Genomic DNA, 22,649 nt, shown 5'->3' with positions numbered 1-22,649 from the left:
ACTTAAAAATATCTCAGACATAGGACAAAACATCTCGACGGAAGGATATACCAAAAGGGGAAAAACCTCAAAACTCAAGAGAAGAAGTCTTGGAGCATCCCTTGGAGGCAGTAAACAAGAAGGGTCCTCAAAATCGTTTCTATAATCTACATCTCGGCACTCATCAGAATAAAGTCCAGAAAAGAAAGCAAAAGAAGCAAAAAACGCAAAAAATCCACCCTTCTACAATTTATCAGGAAAAGCATTGCTCCTACAGTTTACCAACACTACTGCTACAATTCATCAGAACACCAAAAAGGCCAGTGGAAAAACAGCAAAGGCACAAACTTCTCAAAATCAAGCTAAATCATCATCCAAGGCACAAACAGAAACAGCGGCAACATGCAAAAGAAAAAGATTCAAGCAAACAAAAGATTCGCACCGAAAAAAAGAAAAAACCATAGCATGCAACAAGTCAAGCACGATAAAAACAGAAAGATCCAAACTTTCTCCAAAAGGAAGATCAAAAGGAAAACTCCATCGCAAAAGCAGAAATAAACGAGGAAACACGAAATGGGACTAACTTGGAGAATAGAAGAAAACCTCGAAGAAAGCTGAAGAGCAGAAGCAACAAAGCCACCCCCTCGAAGTGGAAGAATGCAAAGACAGAAGGAGAAAATGTGGAATCAGCCCTCTTCCGAAAACGCAGTAGCAGAACAGACGTCACAAAGAAGAAACTACAAACTCTGGGCAAGAAACAGAAAATAAGAGAGTAAAGGGAGGAGTTACGGAGAAGAAGTGAAGAAGAGAAACCGTTTTTTGATTGAGAGATTCAAAATAAAATCCAAGAGAGAATGGGGCAATTAATGCCAATTAAATGCGGATGTTAAAACCGCTTGCGTTCCCAAAAAAAGCGCTAATACAAAAAGCGCGCGCTTTTAGAGGAAAACGTTCTACATTCAAAAAAGACTCTACAAAGAAAGGAATCGACAAAATGCTTGAGTTCGACTTCACTGAAGAAAGGACCGAAGTCAAAAGACTCGGCCTCGAAAAATGAAGACAAAGCTCAAGCTGGGGCATTGTTCATACCCTGGATCGAGCTGTCCGATCCGGGATGTTCTACAGACAAAGCAACCGACCTCTTCAGGTCAGGAAAACCCGACCTCTTCTCAAATAGCTCGGACAAGTCACAGGAAAGCCCAAACAAAGGGCCCAAATAGAGGAACACGTCCCAAATTCAAGGGCAGCCCAAGCCCATAGAGATAAAGGCGGTTCCCTTAAAGAAGACCTCACTTAAAGATAAGATAAAGATAAAGATAAAGATAACTAACTTATCTTATCCACAGGAGGCCACATTTCACCACTATAAATACACTGGAGCACCCAGGTATAACTCATACTCTGATTCTACTTAATACCTGCTTAATACCCTTGCTAACTTAAGCATCGGAGTCCCTTGCAGGTATCCCCCACCCTCCGAGGACACAGGATCAGCACCACCTCCAAGTCCAACAAATCGGACACATTAGTTCCGACCGCCGTACACCTGCCGGACACGTCGGCTCCGACCAACACAGAAGATCTCGTCTGAAATCGACCTACAGTTTCAGGTAACCCTCGGAACAGTATCCATATCGTGGGATTCTAGTATCGTAGTCACCACATGGTCATACTTCATCGGCATGGTGTGAAGAATTTTCTCCACCACTTTGCTATTGGGCATATCTTCTTCATAAACTCTCATTTTATTGACAAGATCTATAACACAAGTAAAATATTGCTCAACAGTTACTGAGCTAGACATCTCTTACCTTTCATGTTCTCTTCTTAAAGACTGTAGCTTTACTTTCTGAGCTTTATCTACGCCTTTGTATGACAGCTTTAACGTGTTCCATGCTTCTTTTGCACTTTTGGCATTTGCTATTTTGCCAAACATCGTATAATCTACTCCTTGATGAATTTGAGATAGCGCCAATTGATCTATCCTCTGTTGGGCAGCATCTGCTCCTTCTGGCAAACCCGGTTCAATGAAATTCCACATGTTCTGAACCTTCAAATGGGTAGACATCAAAGTCTCCCAATAACTATAATCAAGTTTCCCATCTAACTTGGGACCGGACCACACAATATTAAAAGTGTTTGCCATACCGACTTTATGAATCAACAACTATGTGAGAACTCTCCCACACCTCACAAACTCTCAAATACCAGACGCTGGATTAACCAGCTCTGATACCAAATATAAGTATAAGACCCACACTATGTTGGCCCCAAGATCACTCACTCACATAAATAACACTATTATATTTTTCATCTCTCAAACTCACCAATACTCATATGAAATAATAGAAAGAAGGTCTTCACATAATCATATTTTTTTTATTTCAAGGAACACACATTAAAAACTATGATAGCACCTATTTATAGATGTTTATAAGCGGTGATTTTATAATACACTTGTAACTAAAGCACTTTCTAACATAATAACAGGAAACTTGTGGATATATCACTTGCATGCCTTCTTCAATTTGAACTCTAGTTCTTTTGACTTTTTCAAACTTTTCAGCATATATATTTGGACTAATAATCATGTTGCTCTTGACTCATGTATTCTAGTTGTTTCTTGATTCTTGTATCATGCAACTCTAGCTATTTGCTTATTTAGTCATCATTCATGATAATTCCAATGGTTGTGATATATAGTGCAAGTTGATTTAATTATCAAATAAAATATGTGTTTGATAATATTTGGCAAGGAGTGATGCTACCAATAATGGAAGTATTGTCGTGGTTTGCGATTTCATGAGCCTTAAATATAAAGGACGTCTTCTTAAGGAGATGTGTCATAAAACAAGGTGATAAAACATGTGTTGTGTGGTGATGAACCAGAGACGATAAATCATTTGTTCTTGCACTGTAAATATGTTTTAAATATGTGCGGTGACGAATTTTGTGTTAAAAAAATGTATGTTGGATATGTAGCAGGGAGATAAAGACTTGGCTTGGATGCCTCAGGATATAGATAGAAGAAAAAAAAGATGATGGATAATTTACTTTTTTAACATTATATGGGTTGTATGGAGATGTAAAAATATGATGATAAATGGAAATAAAACAATAATACATTAGAATAGTGCGTGAGAACATATTAAGGGATTGGTGGTGCAATGGAATAAAAAGAAAAAGAATATTAAAATTGATAGATACATGCAGTTTGAGGATAAGTAACAAATTATACAAGTCACGTGAAATGTTTTATGAAAAACCTTGTATCTGAATATTTAAGAAGTAAAATGGTGCTTAAAGACATGTAAGAAGAAACATATTTTTTACTTGAGAAGTTTGATGCGGTAGAAAAAGAGTTGAAAATGATCGTTGATAGCAAAACTATTGTTAACTAGAATAAAGAAGAAACAAATTAGGAACAAAGATCTTGAAGAGTAAAACAAAATGTATAGAATTTTTTATCTAAATTATTCATCTTGAATATAAGGTTGTACTTTAAAAAAAGGAGTAAGTGAGAACAAATAGCGACAGACAAAATTGAAGCGTGAGAAATATAGAATAATGCAACATTGATGCATTATTTGATTTGAATTATATTAAGTGAACTTCTTAGGCCTTGAATGTGTATGTCAATATAATGTTGTAGCTGTAGGTGTATGTGAAATTGATTGGCATATGGGCCACCGATTGTCTTTAATAGCAATGTTAAGGGAGGTTAATTAGCTATATGTTACTTTACGAACTCTTTTTTCATTTTGAGCCGAGTTTGTAACACATAAATGATCGAAAAAATAAAAATTTGATAAAATTGATTTTTTTTACTAACTTATTGGTACAACTGAAGATACTTTTTCAAAAGTTATATCTAGTTACAATCGAGTTAAGCCTCAAAGTGATTCCTGAAGTTGCACTCGAACCTCATAATAGTCCCTGAACTTAAAAGTTACCCATATTCATCCCTGAAGTTGTACTCCGGGACTCAGACTTGTTCTTCCAGCACATTCTATCCATCTGGCGCTATCGAAAAGCTGAGTTGGTATCCTTCGTGACACGTGGGCAAAACAAAAACGACGCCGTATTGGTTGTGGCGCCAAAATGACATGAAACAACATCGTTTCATGCAGAAAAACTCCTTCCCTCAACGTTACACTAATGTGTTGTCTCCCCCACTCTCAAAACACAACACAAACAGAGGTCTTTCTTCTCCGATACACTCATCAATGGCGTCTGTGCGATTACATTAGTCGCACCGATTTCAGTCAAAAACTCAGGCTTTGAAGCATTGATTTCATCATCTTCATCATACAGAGAGTTGTGAAAGCTGGTTTCTCTGAAACAGGTAAGCAAAAAATGAAAAAAATATGTGGTAAAGCTCTTTTTTTGATACTACTGTTAATTTAATATTCAAAAAAGTTCAGTCCATTTTTTCGAGTGTAATGTGTGGGTATGAATGCTTCTGTTTTGTGCTCTTTGCTAGGGTTTGATCAGAACTAGGTTTCTTAGTAGTTAGGCCAACAAAATTATAGACTGAATAGGTTTCTTGTGTTTTGTTGATATGGAAACTTGTTCTTTATGTGTTAGGGTTTACTGCATTTAGTTGTGGAGTTTTCAATTTATTAATGTGTTTGAGGACAATGACTCTGATCAATCAAACTTTTTTTTTTAAATTGCAGATGAGTGATCCTTTGATTACCATCATATTTCACCATGGAGGGTCATTTATCACAGAGGCTGGTGGAAGTATGTCTTACAACGGTGGAGAGATTTTTGAGTTGCTGGACATTGATATAGACACACTGTATGTATTTTTTGTCCGAGACTATCACAAGAATATTGGGTATGACAAGGTTACTCAAACTTGGTGGCTGGTGTCTAATAGGCCTTCGCAAACTCGTTTAAGAGCAATAATAGATGATAAGGAGCTCATGGAGAACAAGGGGGTTATTCATGTGTACTACGAACATGGAGTTTTTGAACCTCTGTATAGTGAGGAAGCAGAACCAGTGGCATCTAAAGGCAATGAGCTGATGGTGATACAAAACATGTTTTCCACCCCAAATCCCACCACCAATGTCACAACCAAACCAATTCCCACCACAACACCATGTACTCCAACTTCTGAACAAAAAAAGCCTACTGATACAACAAAACAAAAGATCCCACCTATTTTAATTTCTGATGGTAACCCAAACTTACCAGAAATAATTCCCCACCAACACACTGCAGCTCTTAGATCTAAGCCTAATCCACCACCAAAAACAACGGCCCAACCCAGTAAATCTAATCCCAAAATCCCACAAAAAATGGCCCAACCCACTGCAATTCCTAAACCATGGAACAAAGTGAAAGAAACCAAGAAGGCTGTACCAAAGAGAGGCTCTAAAAATGTAAAAACAATAGCAACATATGGAAGGAGGCCACTAACAAGAGCCGCTGCTACTGGAAATATTGCAGGAATAATTGGTAAGAGAAAACAACCCGAAATAACCTTTGTGGCTTTGTCTAGCTCAGATGAATCCTCAAACAGCCATGACAGTGATGATACTACAGAGGATGAATCATATCGACCTAGTGGTGATGAGGTGTCCATTGAAAAAGACTTGCTTGTGGATAGATTAGCAGTACTAACTAATGTGAAACTGAGAACTAGGACAGATAAGAAACTTACAAAACAAAAGAAGACTGTTATGGTTGAAGATGATGGGCCTGTTTGTGTAGACTCAAATTCTGAGGATGGTGAAATTATTTTTGGACCGATTCATAAGTTTGGATCATCAATTGATCCTTATCATGATGTCCAGGATGAAGCTTATAATGATTCTGATGGTGGAGACTCATGGCACTCGGAAGAGATGAAGACTCCTCCAAACTCTGAGGATGAGTTGGAGGAAGTTGATTCAGATGAGGTCTTCCTTGCGTTCACAGAATGAGGGAGGTTTGGAGAGCTTAAACTTGAGGTTGGAATGACATTCACTACAAAAATGGAGTTCAAATAGGCTGTGCATGAATATTGTATACAGGAGGGTAGGAGGATTTGGTTTAAGAAGAATGATAACGTGAGGATGAGAGCTGTGAGTAAGGATGAGAGCTATGACTGGCTTGTGTATGCTTCTAATAATACTAAAAACAATTGCTGGCAGATCAAGACGTTCATGGATGACCACACCTGTATAAGAGAGACCAAAGACAGACTAGCTAATAGGAAGTGACCAGCCTGTAAATTGGTGAAGAAGCTAAGAAAATATCATAATATGAGACACTCTGAGGCTGCACGATATTTTAAGACAAAATGTGATTTGGATCTAAACAAATTTTCACTGACCAAGGCATTAGGAGATGCTAGATCTGTTGTGTACGGTGATGTTGCTGTCCAATATAGTATGGTGAGGGATTATGGGCTGGCACTGCTGAAGAGCAATCCAGGCTCCACTGTGACAGTTGGTGTTATGCCTAAGTCCAACCATGATGATGATCCAATATTTGAGAAGATGTACGTTTGTTTGGAGGCATGTAAAAAATGATTTCTGGCTGGTTGCAGATCCCTTTTAAGTTCAAGGACTACTATGAAATTCGAGTGCAACTTCAAAGACCACTTTGAGACTTAATTCAGTTACGGCCATGCTAAAGATGTATGGCAGAATTTAGTGTCACCAAAAGTTGAAATGTTTATTTGATTTAGTTTAGTTGGTAGAATTAACATGAATGACAAACTAAATAGATGGGCATTTAATTGTTGAATTTTAGTAGGCATTTAACTATGTCAAATACAATAAAGTAATATTTTGATAATTGGACAACAAAATCTATTAAAAAGGAGGGGCAGAAAAAACGAATTTATTTTGATTTATTAAATTTGACCATGTTAATAATTCTAGTATGATAAAATTAGCAAAAAATTCATCTTGATTAATCAAACCAAAGATATATCCAGAATTTAAAAAAAGCACAAAAATTATTATAAATATTCTTCAACCAATTTAATTTGTTAATCAAAAAGAGATTACATGATTATTTATACTAATAAAGAATAAATGACCTTAATAAAATCTGACAATATAAATTAATATATAATACAATATAATAATATATGTTAAACTTAAATATTTAAATTAACAACACAAGCATAGTAAATATGCTCCTGCATAAGTTTTTTTTATTTTATTTTATTTTTTGAATTATTTAGCTGAAAAAAGAATGAAATAGGTGTTTAGAACAAAACATACAAAATAGTTAAAATTATTAACAAATCATTCATGTGTTATAAATAGTAGAATTCATCATTTGAATTATTGATAGTAATATTAAAAATAACAAAAATTCATATTTCTTTTGATTTTTATATTTATTCTATACTTCACCATATTGTATTGAAAACTTTTTGTTATTGTTTTTAACCAAATCTCAAAAAGAAATTAAAAAAAACCCAAAAAATAAGACATTCTATTTTGCATTTTTTTCTTTTTTTAGTGCACTTTTTTTTTCTTATTCTTAAACTTTTATTTTTTTTTACTATATTTTTGTTTTCTCTTGTTCTTCTTTTTCTTTTATCTATAACTTTTCCCTTTTTATTATTTTCTCTTTTTTTTATGTGCATTTTATTCTCTTTTATTTTTTTATATTTTAAATTTTTTATTATTTTTGTATAAATAAAAATTCACATACAATTGTAGTTATGAGTTACGGTGGTTTTTATCCATCCCATAAGGGACTAGGAATCATTTCTCCGGACTTTCTTGCAAACAAAATTTTTATATAATATTAATAATTAAAAATGATTAAATAATAATTTAATAAAACATGTCAAGACATATAACAATTATCAACTATTAAATTCATATAAAAATGACTGCATATAATTTTATATTTTTTCATAACTTATATATTATATTTATAGAATTTTCTATTTTGGTTCTAAGAAATTTTTGAATTTTTTTCACATAATTTAAAAATTGATTTTATAGAATTTAATTTCACATAAATTAGAAGTTGGAAAAAAAATCAGTAGTTTTTTTTTGTAACTTTGTTAGAGTTAATTATAAGCATTTTTATTTTTCTAATATTTTCAAAATATATAATTCAACAATTTGAGAGCAATGTTATCACTTTTTAATTACGAAAATATTGTTTATGTATTATATATTATATTCAAATTACCCAATATTTTTTAAAAACATAATTAAGTAACTTATGATTGAGATTTGAGAGTAATATCATCACTTCTAATTCAAAATATAGTCCATTTATAATATATTATTTTCAAATTACATGTAATATAAATATTCTTACTATAAAAAATAAAATAACGAAAAAAGAGAACAATTTTAAATTACATAAGAAAAAATTACAATATAAAATTGAAAGTAGTGATATTACTTTGTGAAAACTCAGGTGTAGTTGACTTTATGTGAAGTTAGTAGTTGAGAGCTATTAGATAAAACTTTAGTCAAACCAATCAAATTATCTAATAACTCTCAATTATCAACTTCATGTGAAGTTGACTACACTTGAGTTTCTACCATATTACTTTTCCTTATGATAATTAATTATTTACGCTTTCAATGTGTTTAAAATTACATAAAAATCACGTAAAAAGAAAAAGTTTAAATGATGAGAAGAATTAATAATGATGAAAAAAGAAGCAAAAGGAGGAAAAATGTTATTATTTTTTGCCCCGTTCTCTTTCTTGAGTCTTTTTCTTTCTATCTGAATCTGCCCCGATTCGGCGAATAGGTTTTCATTTCATCTTACTCTCTCCTCCTCTTCTGTGTCTCCACATCCAATCCAAGCAACTAAGAAAGCAGCACCACCGAGGGTTTTTTTTCCTTCTCTCTTCTCTCTCTTCTCTCTCTCAGCCTTCGCATCTCACATCGGTTTTTTCTGAATGTGACTCAGATTCATTCACTTCTCCTCACTCAATTTTAGGGCTTTTCTTATCTCTCCTCCCCCAAAACCCTCACTGTCACCATTCGATTCGCTCTCCGATTCCTCGATCTCACCATGGAGGCTCGAGATTCGTCCACTTCGCCGTCCTCCACCGCCGCCAACCGTGACGCCTCCTCCGTCACAGATGCCGACGATGCCGTCTTCACTGTCACCGTCGCCCTCTCCAAGGATGCTGCCTTGCATTTTCAGTCTGGCAAGTTCGCTGAATGCGTCGACGTCTTGAACCAGCTCTTGCAGAAGAAGCAAGACGATCCCAAGGTATAGTGAATCACTCCTCTTTCCTTTTTTTTTGTCCATTTCCTATGTATTATCGATGCTGATGCCGCTGAAGTGTTCTTGATTTTATCACTTCCGTGTTACCATTCTCTGTGACAAAGTCTTGGTGCTTCTAGGCGTTTATTTATTTATTTATTTTTATCGATGCTCGATTCTTGTTCTTGTTGCTATCTGTGTTCTGGATTTGATTGTAATTGCGATGCTTCAGCTGATTGATTTGTTGCTTAGATTTTTGTTTCCGTGGAGAGGTGAATCGCGGTTTTGGTACCCTCAGGGAGTGGTAGATAATAGTGAGTATTGCCTTATGTGGATGGAAATGTGAGTGTGATTTGGTTGAACTGGTTTATATGAAATTCCATGGGTGCCTTAAGTGAAGTATAGACAGTAAGCTCTCGGGATGAAAGCTTATTTGGCTGTAAATTTGAATGCAGATGGTTTGAACTGGTATTTGTGGGTTAGATGAGGTAGCCAGTATCTGAGTAGACTGGATAAGTTGCATTGAGCTGCTTTGGATGGATGCATGGCAAAATGCTGCCTTATGTGATGTAAGGAACCACTAATAAGTAAGAACATTGAACACAGGGTGAATCAACTGGTGAAGGTTCTTATATTTTCAGAGAAAAGTAGGAAACATGTGCTCTGAATCCTATATGGAACATTGAATTTTATTGAATGATTTTTCTGGAAGAGGAATTATGAGCTCATTTTCTGTACATGTATGATCTTTTTCATTCCGATTCTTTTGCTTTTTTTTTTTAGTTTCGGTTTTGCTCTAGCATAGAGTGCGACTTGTTTAACAGTGGAAAAGAGATTACTTGTCGCATGCACAACTCTAGGTCAATTTTGTAGAGTAGATTGATCAATGATACTTAAATAAACTTACACATTAATCACAGAATCTTGTGTAAGCCATTGGTTAAGGCCTTGATCACTCTGAGAGTTTTATTTTTCTGAACTGTTGAGATTGTAAAATGGTTGCAAACCTTATCATCTGTACAAGTATGTGTTCTTCAGTATCCCATGTTTCCGCCAATATCCCAGTTTTGTTCTTTGCAGTTTCATGAAACTAGATATGTTTTATCTCTGAATATATATATCACTTATTCTTTTATGCATTCACCTAATGGATTGGGTATAATGTATGAACTATGATTAATTTACATGAATAATAACACTGGAGTAAGTTATTCTGCAGAAGTGCCTTTGTGGTAGAAATAAAATCATCTTTATTTTTCTTCTTTCTTTTGTAGTTTTCTAGAAAGCATGAATTTAATGGTGCTCTCCGCATAGTGCATATCAAGCCTCCCATACAAGTTTACAAATTAAAGTGCTTGATTTTATGGTAATGTTTGCATTATGATAAAATCTGTCATCATCCATGTTCAAACCTGATATGTCAAGTGGGCAAATCCTTGCAAGCTTTGTGTCCACCCACCAATCTTTGCGTCTTTATGTTGGTTGTTGGGTATTGTTGTGTAAGACAATTTTAGTACAAATCCTAATCTTCAAGATTTTGAATCCTAATATTTCAGGTACTTCATAATATCGCAATCACGGAATTCTTCCGTGATGGATGTTCAGACCCCAAAAAGTTGCTTGAAGTACTTAATGGCATCAAGGTATGCTAATCTAAAATTCATCTCTCTCTCTCTCTCTCTCTCTCTCTTAAATTTCTGCAAAATGGAAGTTTTGCATCTTTTATTTTTATTTTTTTTTGTGCTTTATATTCGAGGGAAACCATTTCTTGCCTTCATTATTAGAAAATTGGAAATTGAATGCCATTGACACAGATAGAGAACCAATGGCAGGATTAAAATGCAGATAGACTTAGGTCGTTAATTGACTTTTGTAAACACTAATTGCTAAATAGGCTCTTGGCTTCAGTTACTGAACGAATGCTTAAAATGTCAGGAGACCAAATTTTCTTGAAAGGTTCTCATGATTTTTGATCTGTGAATTTGGATTCTTTGATTGGAATCAGAATGTCAATATGATTTCGATACCAGTAGGACATAGTATAATATAATGCATATGTTGATTCCCACTTCCACCCCGCAACTTGGTTTCCTTCTCTTGGTGCTTTTACTTACTTATTCATGATATTTACAAAGGAGAAAATTATATATGAAGTGTGTGACCTGTGTGATAAGGTTGAAAGTTATGAAAAGATGGTGGAGAATGGTTGAATAGGTTTTTCTCATTTAGACATGCTGTTTATGATAATTTGAGTTGCAGCTTGAAGCTTTGGTATGTATTTATTTATGATTTCTGTTCTTATACCTATTTTTTCCTTTTCTCTGTTGGGCTTGATTCAGAGAAAAAGTGACGAGCTTGCCCTGGCTTCTGGTGAACAAGGGGAATCAGTTAACAATGTTGGAAATAAAGTTGTTTTGGGATCCAGATCACATCAGTTTTCAGGTGCAAGTAGCACCAATACGATGTATGCAGATGAATTTGACTCTTCTGTGGCAATGCTAAATATTGTATGCTCTTTTGCTCCTTGTGTCATTTTGATTTATTTCTCTCAGTTGACACTTGTTTTGTTGACGGACATATACTTATGATTTAATATCTTTGTTGATGTTTGATGTGATTTTGTTCCTTAAATCTCTCTAGGCCATGATCTGGTTCCATCTCCATGACTATGCAAAGACATTATCAGTTTTGGAACCCCTCTTTCAAAATATTGAACCCATAGATGAGGTACATCATATATCACGTATTATTTAATGTTACTTGGTTTTCAGAAGGTAGATTGATGTGTTCCTTTGTTTTACTCTGTTTCTTGTTCTCTTGCCTTAAGCAGACAACAGCTCTACATATTTGCCTTCTGCTGCTTGATGCTAGCCTTGCTTGCCATGATGCATCAAAATCAGCTGTAAGTTCTGTGATAATTTCACTAGCTGGTTTACCTTTTGATTTTTGGAAGTTTTGTTACTTAATGCATTGATGTTGACTCAATGATGGGTTTTGAATTTTCATTTATGCATGATGTATCCCCCCTCCCCCTTTTTAAGTAGTGTGTGGCCAGTTATTTCTTTGATGAATACATAAATATGGTTTCTTTTTACATAATTTGCAATTAGTTTTTAATCTGACTTTTTCTTTGATTAGTTGAACAATGAGCTCTTTTCCACTGTGATAAGTCATTGTTCTTTCCAAGCTAATGTTGGTCATGGCAGCTGAGTTTCTTGGATGATGATTTGCCAGCTTAGTCTATTTAGTTACTTTTATTTGTAGAGGTGTTCTTTGTTGGGAATGGCTGAATCTTATCTTCTTTGAGTGTACTTTTTAACTGTCAGATAGAGAAATGCACTTACTGACTGCAGGTTTCCAATACTATAATGATTATATGATATACTTATTTGTTAGGATTTGGATTATCTTATCCTAGCTTCCACCCATAAACCCTTCCAATTTGTGAGAGGTTGGGCAGGTGCGGAAATTTAAACTGTAGTCTGATATACTTGTTAATGTGGTTGAAGTGAATGGTTAAGATATATAGATAGAACTCGCCTGATTTATGTTATTTTATCTGATAAATTATGCTGTAAAACTCTTGTTGGGCATATCCATGGACTCTCCTAGTATCAGCCACTCGTTATCCTAGTTTGTTAGTTGAATGTGTGTTTTCTCCCCATCCCTCCCGTTTAAGCTTCTATATTTGTACATGTGCGCTGTTCTGAACTGGGCTTCATTTGCTTAGGACGTGTTGACTTATCTGGAAAAGGCATTTGGTGTTAGCACCATGAGTCAAGGTGACAATGGGAACTCTGCACAGCAGCAATCTGCAAATACAATGACAAAGTCTACACCTGTTGCCATTAATGCACCTGCTGCTGAAGCATCCAGTTCAGATTTGGGGTCAGGTGCTAATGTCTCTGAAAATCATCTATCCAGAGCTCTATCTGAAGATACACTTGATTACGAAGCCATGATGTTGGATATGGGTGGACCAAATTTATCAAGGCCGATGGGTCCAACTTCAAATGATCTTTCAAGGGCTTTGGCTGATAGGTTTTCTACTATTGATTTAAAGCTCAAGTTGCAACTTTACAAGGTTCGGTTTCTGCTGCTGACTAGGAACTTGAAGCTAGCAAAACGTGAAGTCAAGCTAGCAATGAACATTGCACGTGGAAGAGATTCATCCATGGCTCTTCTTTTGAAATCTCAACTTGAATATGCTCGTGGTAACCACCGCAAAGCAATAAAGCTATTGATGGCATCAAGTAATCGGACAGACCCAGCATTTTCTAGCATTTTCAACAACAATATTGGGTGCATATATCATCAGCTTGGCAAATATCAGACGTCCTCATTATTCTTTTCAAAGGCATTAAATAATTGTTCATCCCTGCGGAAGGACCAACCCTCAAAGCTAGCCACTTTTTCCCAGGATAATTCTCTTCTTATCATTTACAATTGCGGTGTGCAGTACTTGGTCAGCGGGAAGCCACTACTTGCTGCTCGCTGTTTCCAAAAGGCAAGTTTGGTGTTTTACAAACAGCCTCTCTTGTGGCTCCGGATCTCAGAATGCTGTCTGATGGCTTTAGAAAAAGGCCTAATTGGATCAAGTCGGGTTTCTTCAGAGAAGTTGGAAGTTGGAGTTTGTGTTGTAGGGACGGGAAAATGGAGGCAACTTATTTTGGGAGACCACTTTCCAGTTGGCGGAGATATGGGTTCATCTGAAAGGGACGATTGTCCTAGTGATGATGGACGGCTGAAGTTATCAATGACTCTTGCTCGGCAGTGCCTCTTGAATGCTCTGTACTTACTGGACTCCAGTATTACAAATTTCGTGAAGTCTGATTTGCCATCGAATTCTTCTGTGGAGGAAACTGATACAAGTGAAGTGTTGTCTTCAAAGAATTCAAATCTTAAGAATTTACATGGCATCGATGGAAAGGCGTTTTCAGTAGCAGTAGGTTTAGGTCAGGTTAATTCAAATGGGGACACAAAAGAACAAAAGGGAGGAGCTGGTCAGGAACTTGTGCAGAACTCCCTTTCCTATTATGAAGAAGTTTGTAGAAGAGAACATCAACTGGTTAAGCAAGCTGTTCTTGCTAATCTGGCGTATGTGGAGCTGGAATTGGACAACCCAGTGAAGGCACTGGCAGTTGCAAAATCTCTCCTAGAACTACCAGAATGTTCCAGAATTTATGTCTTTCTTGGGCATGTTTATGCAGCTGAGGCTCTCTGTTTGCTGAATAGACCAAAGGAAGCTGCCGAACACTTGTCATTTTATTTGTCTGGGGGAAACAATGTTGAATTACCTTTCAGTCAAGAGGACTCTGAGAAATGGCGAGTGGAGAGGACGGTTGAAATTGAAGATTTAAATGGAGGGTCCACGGCAGCGAAGAATTTGTCTTCTGAGCAGACACAAAGTATTGTTTTCCTCAAGCCAGAGGAAGCGCGGGCATCCATTTATGCAAACTTTGCAGCAATGGCTGCAATGCAGGGTGAATTTGAGAAAGCCAGTTTGTTGGTTACGCAGGCGTTATCCATACTCCCAAACTCCCCAGAAGCCACACTCACTGCAGTTTATGTGGATCTCTTGCTTGGTAAGCCACAGGAAGCCCTAGCCAGATTAAAACGATGTAGCCGCATTAGGTTCCTTCCTAGTGGAATAAAATTGAATAAATCTTCTTGAGTGTTGTATGCTTGGGTTTATCATTGTGCCTTGCCCATTTGTCAACGTTAGGTAGCAGGTAGGTTAATCCTTCCATAGCATTTGTAAAATATATAAAGTTCAACTCAGAATAATTTTTTCTTCCCTCTTTTTGAGTTCCTTTTCCTTAAAATTTTCAAATTTAGGGTTCAGTTGTAGGGTGGTGGCTGTGTTTTGATTAGTGCCAGTTTCCCACCTTTAAAACTTGAGGTGTAGATCTGATTCGGGTTGTGTTTTTAGAGGCTAATTTAGTTGATATTCAAGAATAGGGGTCATGTACTTATGTTGAGAAAAACTGAAAAGGTGATAATTATTTCGAAATTCCATTTTTAATTCGAGGGGCTGATCTTTCTAATTCTAACTCTCACTATGGATTCTATCAACTTCGTTTCTTCTTATTCTCACTATTTATTGAACCTTGTGTACGGTACGTGACGCAAATTTTCATTTTTTTCCCTAAAGAAAACCATCAGAGAGGCCCCGCTTGCTTCTTCTGTCAGAAAATAAATCTAATGGTGATAGATTCGTCGCTCTTGTGATTGAGCACATCACGAAGCAAACGATAAACGTGATTCTTACTTTACATATCCCATTATATTATCAACCTATAAAGTTTATAACTTCCATATAAGCTTTCATCACTCATTCTGAGTATATAAACTTGGAGAGGGAGAGAATAATCACCGCTGCAACGGTTAAACATAACAGAAAAGTAAAAGTCTGAAACTGAATCTAACCAACTAAACTAACCTCGAGATAAACTTGGCTTTTATAATTAAAAGGAATTAATTTGTTTGACATTACAAAAGAATGAGTGGAGACGAAATTAGTTTGACGTAGGGATTGGGTATGTGTCTTGGGGCGGGGCCGGCAAGGGTTGCAGTGATGAGCTTCAGGAATCACGATCAATCAATATCAATGCTTTATAGGCCTCCATCCTTTTTTCCTTTTTTTCCTCATAAGTTCACGGGTTTCCCACTATACAATGGGGTCACAGGAATCAAAGCTGCTCCATATCTAAGGTGAAGTTCCAAACCTTCCTCTAACTATGAGCCAGAGGAAACAACAAACCCAAAACAACATAATGTAGAGAACACGAATCAACCATTTTTGCACAAGATCTGCTTATGTCTGTTGACTTTTTAATCCATCTCCAATGCAAGTTAGTGTTTATTTGAGACAATCAGACAATTCGTATGCCTATGAGTGGACAAAATTCATGCTGTTACGTTGAGCACTTGATACCCCCCTCACTATCGCTATCGCCATCGCTATTTTAACTTTGATATTCATAATAACATGATCAACAAAATGTACTACTAACTTTTGTGCTCTAGTAATTAATAATCTATCATTAGGAATTAACTATTATTAGATAAAAAATGGTTTGGATTTGTCCGAAATTAAGTGTTAGAATCCCTCTTCATTATTACGAGACTTTAGAGTTACGCTAGGAGAGAAAATTCCAATTAGGGTGGGGCTAAGATGTTGCTTTCCAACGTGGCCTACTATTTCCTGTGATAAAGGATAACTTTTGTACCCATTAAGTGATAATCTTTTCTATTACTACTTTAGACAACAAGTTGGTGCATACATCAACACAATATTATTATTATTATATTAATAACCAATAATTAATCTAGCTTCTTCGTTTTATAGCGTAATTAACGAATTTTAACTGTTTTAATTAATTAACTACTACTTACAATATATAGTGTGTAACTAAATCAAAACAAGAACATCTCCTAATAATGGAGTTACAGGTTTCTCCGTGAAAGAGAAGGAGGGATAGGGATCTTACATGCATACAGTTAATTGATTGTGATACGAATCCTTACACAGTACTATAGTACTGTTATTCATACACATATAGACAACCTATATAATTTCGAATAACAAAAATGACATGTATAAATAAAAAAAATTAGTTATCGAATTAGACATTATATATTTACGTATAAATGTGTTATTTTATATTTTTTTATATAAATAATTGATTTAATGATTAAATTTTTGTTTATTAAATAAAATTTACTTTTGGTTTAGGCTTAAGGAGTACATGTAAAATGGAAAAAAAAGGGGGAAGTTTCAGGAACCATAAAGAAGTGAAAAACAATCAAATGATGGGAAATTAAAGGTATGGAAAATTTTTAAATATATCAGTGTTTCAGTAATTTTTATAAACTGTTGATATTAATTATTTATATTATATATATTTTTAATAATTAAAATTAACAACTAAAAATTACTGAAACACCAATATAGCAGTATCGTTGAAAGTTTTTCTATATGTATTAGTCTTCTGTTTTAATTATAATTCGCAGGCCTGCAATTCATTCATTGCTGTTTTGTGAAACTGGTACAAAATTAAACGTAACAGTGTAACACTTCACTCTCGTAGACAAAGATAATTCTATGATAAAAAAACATTATAAGAAGAAAATGAAAAAAAAATGTATAAATTTATTTTAAAAAATTAATAAAAATAAAATTATATTTCTAAATAAATATTTAAAATTTATAAGAATAATTTTTTATCTCTTCTATCATTTTTTTTCTCTTTCACTATAGCATGCACCTATAGGCTATAGACAAAGGTGGAAACAACCCCAGCACATTGAAAACCAAAACCAGGGATGTTGTACTCTCGCTTTTCTAGGTGGAAGGGTACATCATATCAAATTTCATGTCCTAAATTTACCCGCTGAATTATGACAAGTAAGTCACGACTCATAAGATTTACATATCCTTTTCTGGTAAACAGTTCAACACTTCAAATTGTGTTTGATCAAGTACAAGTACGGAGGAAGCTACACATATATATAATATATTGATTAATTATCCCCAATTGAAATTAAACCAAGTAGTGTTACAATAATGAAATTGGACAAAGCACAAACCATCATGTAAATAAATATCTTAATTAAAATGTCACATAGCATCACCTTTTATGCTAATAATGCCACTTTAATTTACTCGCCTAGTAGCTAGCTAAGGATTAAACATAGATGCAACAGTAATCTCAATATAAAAACAAATGGTTATTTTAACAAATAATAACCAAACATGAAACAACAATAGCAACAAGAACAACAATTCCAATAATCTCTAGAGTGCGTGGGCGACATCATCATCATCATAATCATCTCATGTCAATTTCAACCATACATACATGCCATGCCCCAAATATGATCTCCATTGACCTGAAAATTAATGGCATATATGCCGTGACATAGAATGAGACAAAGGTTAAAGTTCACGGGCAGAATCAGAAGGATATAATAATATAGTTTATTGTATGATAGGAAATAATTTAATAAAAATAAATGACACATCAATAATTCCAAGGTATATCTGCTCAGTGTGACAGGCAATTTTCATAATCATAGAAACAGTGTAATTGAAAAAGGAAAATGGAAAACAGTAAGTTATGGAATATTGTAAATTCCATCCAATAATTGCTAGCTATTTGGTTGGTAGGTAGGAAAGTAACAATGTAATTGTCTCTGGACTAAACTTCCTAATGACCTAGTTTCTAATAATTTAATCTTTTTTATTTACTCCCTAATCTTAGGGCATAATATTATAATTAATAAAAATGCACAAGTCACTATCTTCTTTGGGAAATTGGGAGGAAATAAAAGAAGAGAAAAAGCAGAACAACAAACAGACAATGATAAGGTCATAATACACAGTCAAAATTTCTGTGTAAAAACTTCTGGTTGAGAATGATTAAAACTGAAAAAGAAATAGTGATGGAATTATTAAAGTAAGAGAGCTCCTCGAACGAAGATATCAAAAATATTTTTTTATAAAGATAATTTATTTATTTAATCATATTTTAAATAAAAATTAACACTTTTATAACATATTAAATCTAACTCTACAATTTATTTTTTAAAAGTCAACAAAAAAAAATATTTCATATTGGAGTATCCACCTTAAGGTAATGACGATGAAACCATTCCTTCAGGTGATATCTACACAAACAATACTAAACTATTATAACACTAAGAGAAGATATAGTAAGAAGGTTCAAAGAAAACAAACAGATGCTGGTTATTATTAGCCAAAATAAAATTATATAAATTAAAGTCATGTGCATGTGATTTAGATAATCTTGGCCAATGATTAGCATAATTTTATATCAGGTAGCCTAGATTCTAACTAATTAGGTATGAGGTTGTTTGTAAAAAAGAATGAAAACTCGGGTGAAATTAATTTCACTAGATAGATGAAAATCGCTAAATGAGTTGATAGGATTGATGAACTTCACATGAAATTTCACCAAAAGAAAACTATATATGATATCGTTAATATGCCAAATCAGAAAAATGGGTTAAAAGAGAAGTAGGGTTTTAGAGAAGAAGGGTTACTTACTGGAATTACAAGGAGCAAGTGTAACCAGGAGGAGGAGTCTTGCCGCATGCAACAAGAAGCTGAAGAGCGAGAGGCACGTATATGTTGAGATTCAGAAGCTTCACCTTTAGCGTCGTGCAGAGGCACGCCGCCGCTTCAAGCTCCACCAGCCCTTGAAGCACCGGGCAGCACTGGTTCACCGCCGGGTCTCCCACTCCAACGTGCACCAACCCTCCCAGCAGATCCACGCACGCCCCCAGCTTCAGCGTGTCTATCGGACACGTTGCCTGCGCCGGCGTCTTCGGCGACGGGCACGGCTGCTTCTTCCCTCCTCCTCCTGTGCTCGGCGGGTTTGTCACTCCCGGAACGGTCACCGGAGGAACAGCGACAGGAGGAACTGTGACGGGCGGAACGGTGACCGGTGGGTTGACTATTGGCGGAACAATACCGGGAGGAAGGATACCGGGAGGAAGAATGCCGCCGGGTGGTGTGACAATGACGGGTGTCTTGGGCTTCTTATTAGGGTTGTGCTTCTTGGGGGGATTATTACCGCAGTAGCCACATGCGAGGGTGGGAGTGAGGGAAGAGATGAAGAGAATGCAAATGAAGAAGGAAGCATAGATCTTAGAGGCTGAAGAAGAAGACTCCATTGGAGCTTAATGAATTGGTTACGTTGATTTGGTGGTAGAAGAGAGTGAGAGTGTGTAAGTATAAGTAGGAATGGAATGAGAAGAAGAAAACAAATGAGTATAGAGTGTTTCACGTGAACATGGGGCTACCACATACACTCTCACACTCAAAACTAATTACCAACTTCATTATTTCTATATGCTAGCTGGCATTATACATCTACTTACTAACTTCATATTCATTAATTTTTTTTTATGTCAATATTATAGAGCCTATCTATCATTATTTTTAATTTAAATTTACAAATATTAATAAAATAAAAATAATATCAAATTAATACAAAATAAACATTTATTTGCTCTAAGATGACACAATAATAAATTCTCCAAAATAATATATGTTGCATTAACAAATGTATAGCGTGCGTAATGTATGTAAACCAACCGTAATAAATACTCTGCATCCCTATCTAATTTAATGTACAATGATTATAAAGAATATATACTTGTAATCGTATGTGATGGATGGCATATATCATAGAAACTAGAAAGGGTCCCCATCCACTTTCTCTCTGTCACTTTCCCATTAGTTCTCCTTTGGCAAAAGAATAGTAATTATTGTATATATCATGTACACTATTCACACAAGAGGAGGATTTGTGGTATGTGTAATTCTCTCTCTATATTAGGGCTTCCTACGTTATTTCATTTTTAACAAGTACAATATAGTAATTATTTTTAATCTTGTAAAACTAACTTCCAAATGATGAATGATCAGAATGCTGTATATGGTCACCAATGATACATCACCAATTGGAAGTATATAGAGTAGTCAGAAATTTTTATATTATTTTAATCAGCAAAAAGTACGTGGGATGATCATTTTTTAGGGGAAAATTTAAAAAAAAAACTTTAGATGTTTCTGTGGAATTCTTTATCATAATGTATTAATGTAATCATATGTTAATTTTGGATCGGAGGAGATTTGGCATCCTATAATTGGGTATGGCAGGATTTGTTGACACAATCTAATTTCTTAATGTAAACAAACAACTAATCGTACAAATTAAATAAAGTATCTGGTTCTATGGACTCTTTCTAAATACATCTATTATTATTTTGAGACCTAAGTAACCAAAACAGCTGTCATAGACGATAAACTAAAGGTAGAAATAGGCCAAAGGACTATTAAGTCTAACACCTGATTTATATTCAGTTTAGTCTGGTATATATGATTTATGAGAAATTTTAGGGTAATTACTTTTTAATAATGTTGGTCTATTAAATTGTTATTTATGTGTGTAAATTTTAAAAAATATATATACAAATTATATTAATTTATATGTGTAAATTCTGATAAATATAAGTATAAATTATATATTTTTATGTGTAAATACATGTAATAAATATGAGTACAAAATTATTGATCAAATAATGACAAAAAATAATAAATTTTGATGGTCAAGTAGTATGTAGCGTTGTTCATTATTTATCACAAAATAAACATTTTAAAATTTAAATTTGTTAATAGCTCAACTTTAGTAGTTTCACAAATTAGTTTAATTAATATATAAACTTGTTTGAATTTATTAAAATATTATGAATCAAGATCAAACTCAACGACAAATCATATTTAATATTTGAAAGAAAAAGCTAACACAGACTAAATTTAGGCTAATTAACTAGATTACAACGTTATCTTGTTATTAAAGATAAAGGAAAATACCAAATTGCACCCCCTAACAGTTAGAGTAACTAACTGATGTAGCTAACTAAATTAACTGACAGTTATATTAATTATTATTGGGTAAGGAAACGAGCTAGGGACCTACACCCCATCTAATTATTCTCGATCGAAACACGCACCTGTATCGCCTGATTTGCGAATGAATATGAAGAGATTATGTCATTTGAGTTATAGTTCGCATGTTGAATAGAATAACATAAATTTGAAGTAGAAGGATGATGAGTGCATGCATGCATGTATGTATGTGATGGTATGGAGTTGGTAGATCCGTAGATGCATATAGGAAACAGTACAGTTGGCAAGCATGTGAGAAGGATGGTTGATCTATCCACCGGAGAGAGAGAGAGATAGAGAAGAATGAAAATGATGATTCATTCATTGATGCGGAAGCAAAGAAAGAAAGAAAGAGAGCGAGTGCAGTGAGTGAGCATGTCTGTGATAAAGATGTGATCTATTATATCCCTGTCCCTCTTGCTTTCAAACTCTTTTTTGTAACCTTCTGCATCCGTGATTCTACGCCTTTTCCATCCTCTCCATTCTTCCATTTACCTTCCATGTGCTTCATCATATATACATCTACAGAGTTTACATGCATGTGCTCTATGCCTTGCTTTTGTTTTAGCATGTCAAGGGTTTATATATAATTATAAAAAATTAAAAACTCAATTTCATATGAAGCTAATAACTCATAATGATTAGTTGATAATTTAATCAAATCTGTTAAATTATTTAATAATTTTTAATTATTAATTTTATATAAAATAATTTGAGTAAATTACTATTTTTATTCATAAAAATTAAAAACGCTAACATATCAAATCATAGAAAATAAAAATTATCATTTATATCCATAAAAATTGATTTTCGCAAGCAAAATTATCCAAACCTTAAATAATTATATAAAATCTCCAAACTACCCTCTTCTCTTCTCTAAAAATTGATTTTCGCAAGCAAAATTACCCAAATCTTAAATAATTACATAAAATCTCCAAACTATCCTCTTCTCTTCTCTCAGGCACGCACCCACCCTCACTTACTATGA

General features: G+C 34.5%; 2 protein-coding genes across 4 annotated transcripts; one reads left to right on the top strand and one right to left on the bottom strand.

The window, feature by feature from the left end:
* Positions 1–8,651: 8,651 nt before the first annotated feature.
* Positions 8,652–15,255, top strand: LOC107461833 (uncharacterized). Its single transcript, XM_016080386.3, has 6 exons — positions 8,652–9,186; positions 10,737–10,823; positions 11,520–11,687; positions 11,821–11,907; positions 12,011–12,082; positions 12,911–15,255. The coding sequence occupies exons 1-6, from the start codon at positions 8,983–8,985 to the stop codon at positions 14,852–14,854; spliced, it is 2,562 nt and encodes an 853-aa protein (XP_015935872.1). The 5' UTR covers positions 8,652–8,982; the 3' UTR covers positions 14,855–15,255.
* A 2,414-nt stretch (positions 15,256–17,669) lies between these two features.
* Positions 17,670–20,003, bottom strand: LOC107461849 (36.4 kDa proline-rich protein). 3 transcript variants are annotated; one of them, XR_008002714.1, is made up of 3 exons: positions 19,253–20,003; positions 18,813–18,866; positions 17,670–18,075 (listed from the first exon to the last, which is right to left on the bottom strand). XR_008002714.1 is itself a non-coding variant. In XM_052254408.1 (3 exons), the coding sequence occupies exon 1, from the start codon at positions 19,879–19,881 to the stop codon at positions 19,258–19,260; it is 624 nt and encodes a 207-aa protein (XP_052110368.1). In that variant the 5' UTR covers positions 19,882–20,002; the 3' UTR covers positions 17,670–18,075; positions 18,813–18,852; positions 19,253–19,257. The 3 variants fall into 3 exon arrangements, 2 of the variants coding, with proteins under 2 accessions (XP_052110368.1, XP_015935890.1); XM_052254408.1 differs by having other exon boundaries at positions 18,813–18,852; positions 19,253–20,002; XM_016080404.3 differs by lacking the exon at positions 18,813–18,866 and having other exon boundaries at positions 19,253–19,995.
* Between the last annotated feature and the right edge of the window lie 2,646 nt (positions 20,004–22,649).

The sequence above is a fragment of the Arachis duranensis genome, chromosome 1 (assembly GCF_000817695.3).
Source record: "Arachis duranensis cultivar V14167 chromosome 1, aradu.V14167.gnm2.J7QH, whole genome shotgun sequence".
Classification (NCBI taxonomy): Eukaryota; Viridiplantae; Streptophyta; class Magnoliopsida; order Fabales; family Fabaceae; genus Arachis; species Arachis duranensis.
The sequence above is the reverse complement of the archived record's forward strand: the minus strand, read 5'-3'. Positions and strand labels throughout refer to the sequence as shown.

Coding starts and splice junctions, on each gene's coding strand:
- LOC107461833 (XM_016080386.3), top strand. CDS start 8,983: ATGGAGGCTCGAGATTCGTCCACTTCGCCGTCCTCCACCGCCGCCAAC. Junction 10,824..11,519: donor AAGTACTTAATGGCATCAAG/GTATGCTAATCT, acceptor GGCTTGATTCAG/AGAAAAAGTGACGAGCTTGC. Junction 12,083..12,910: donor ATGATGCATCAAAATCAGCT/GTAAGTTCTGTG, acceptor TCATTTGCTTAG/GACGTGTTGACTTATCTGGA.
- LOC107461849 (XM_052254408.1), bottom strand. CDS start 19,881: ATGGAGTCTTCTTCTTCAGCCTCTAAGATCTATGCTTCCTTCTTCATT.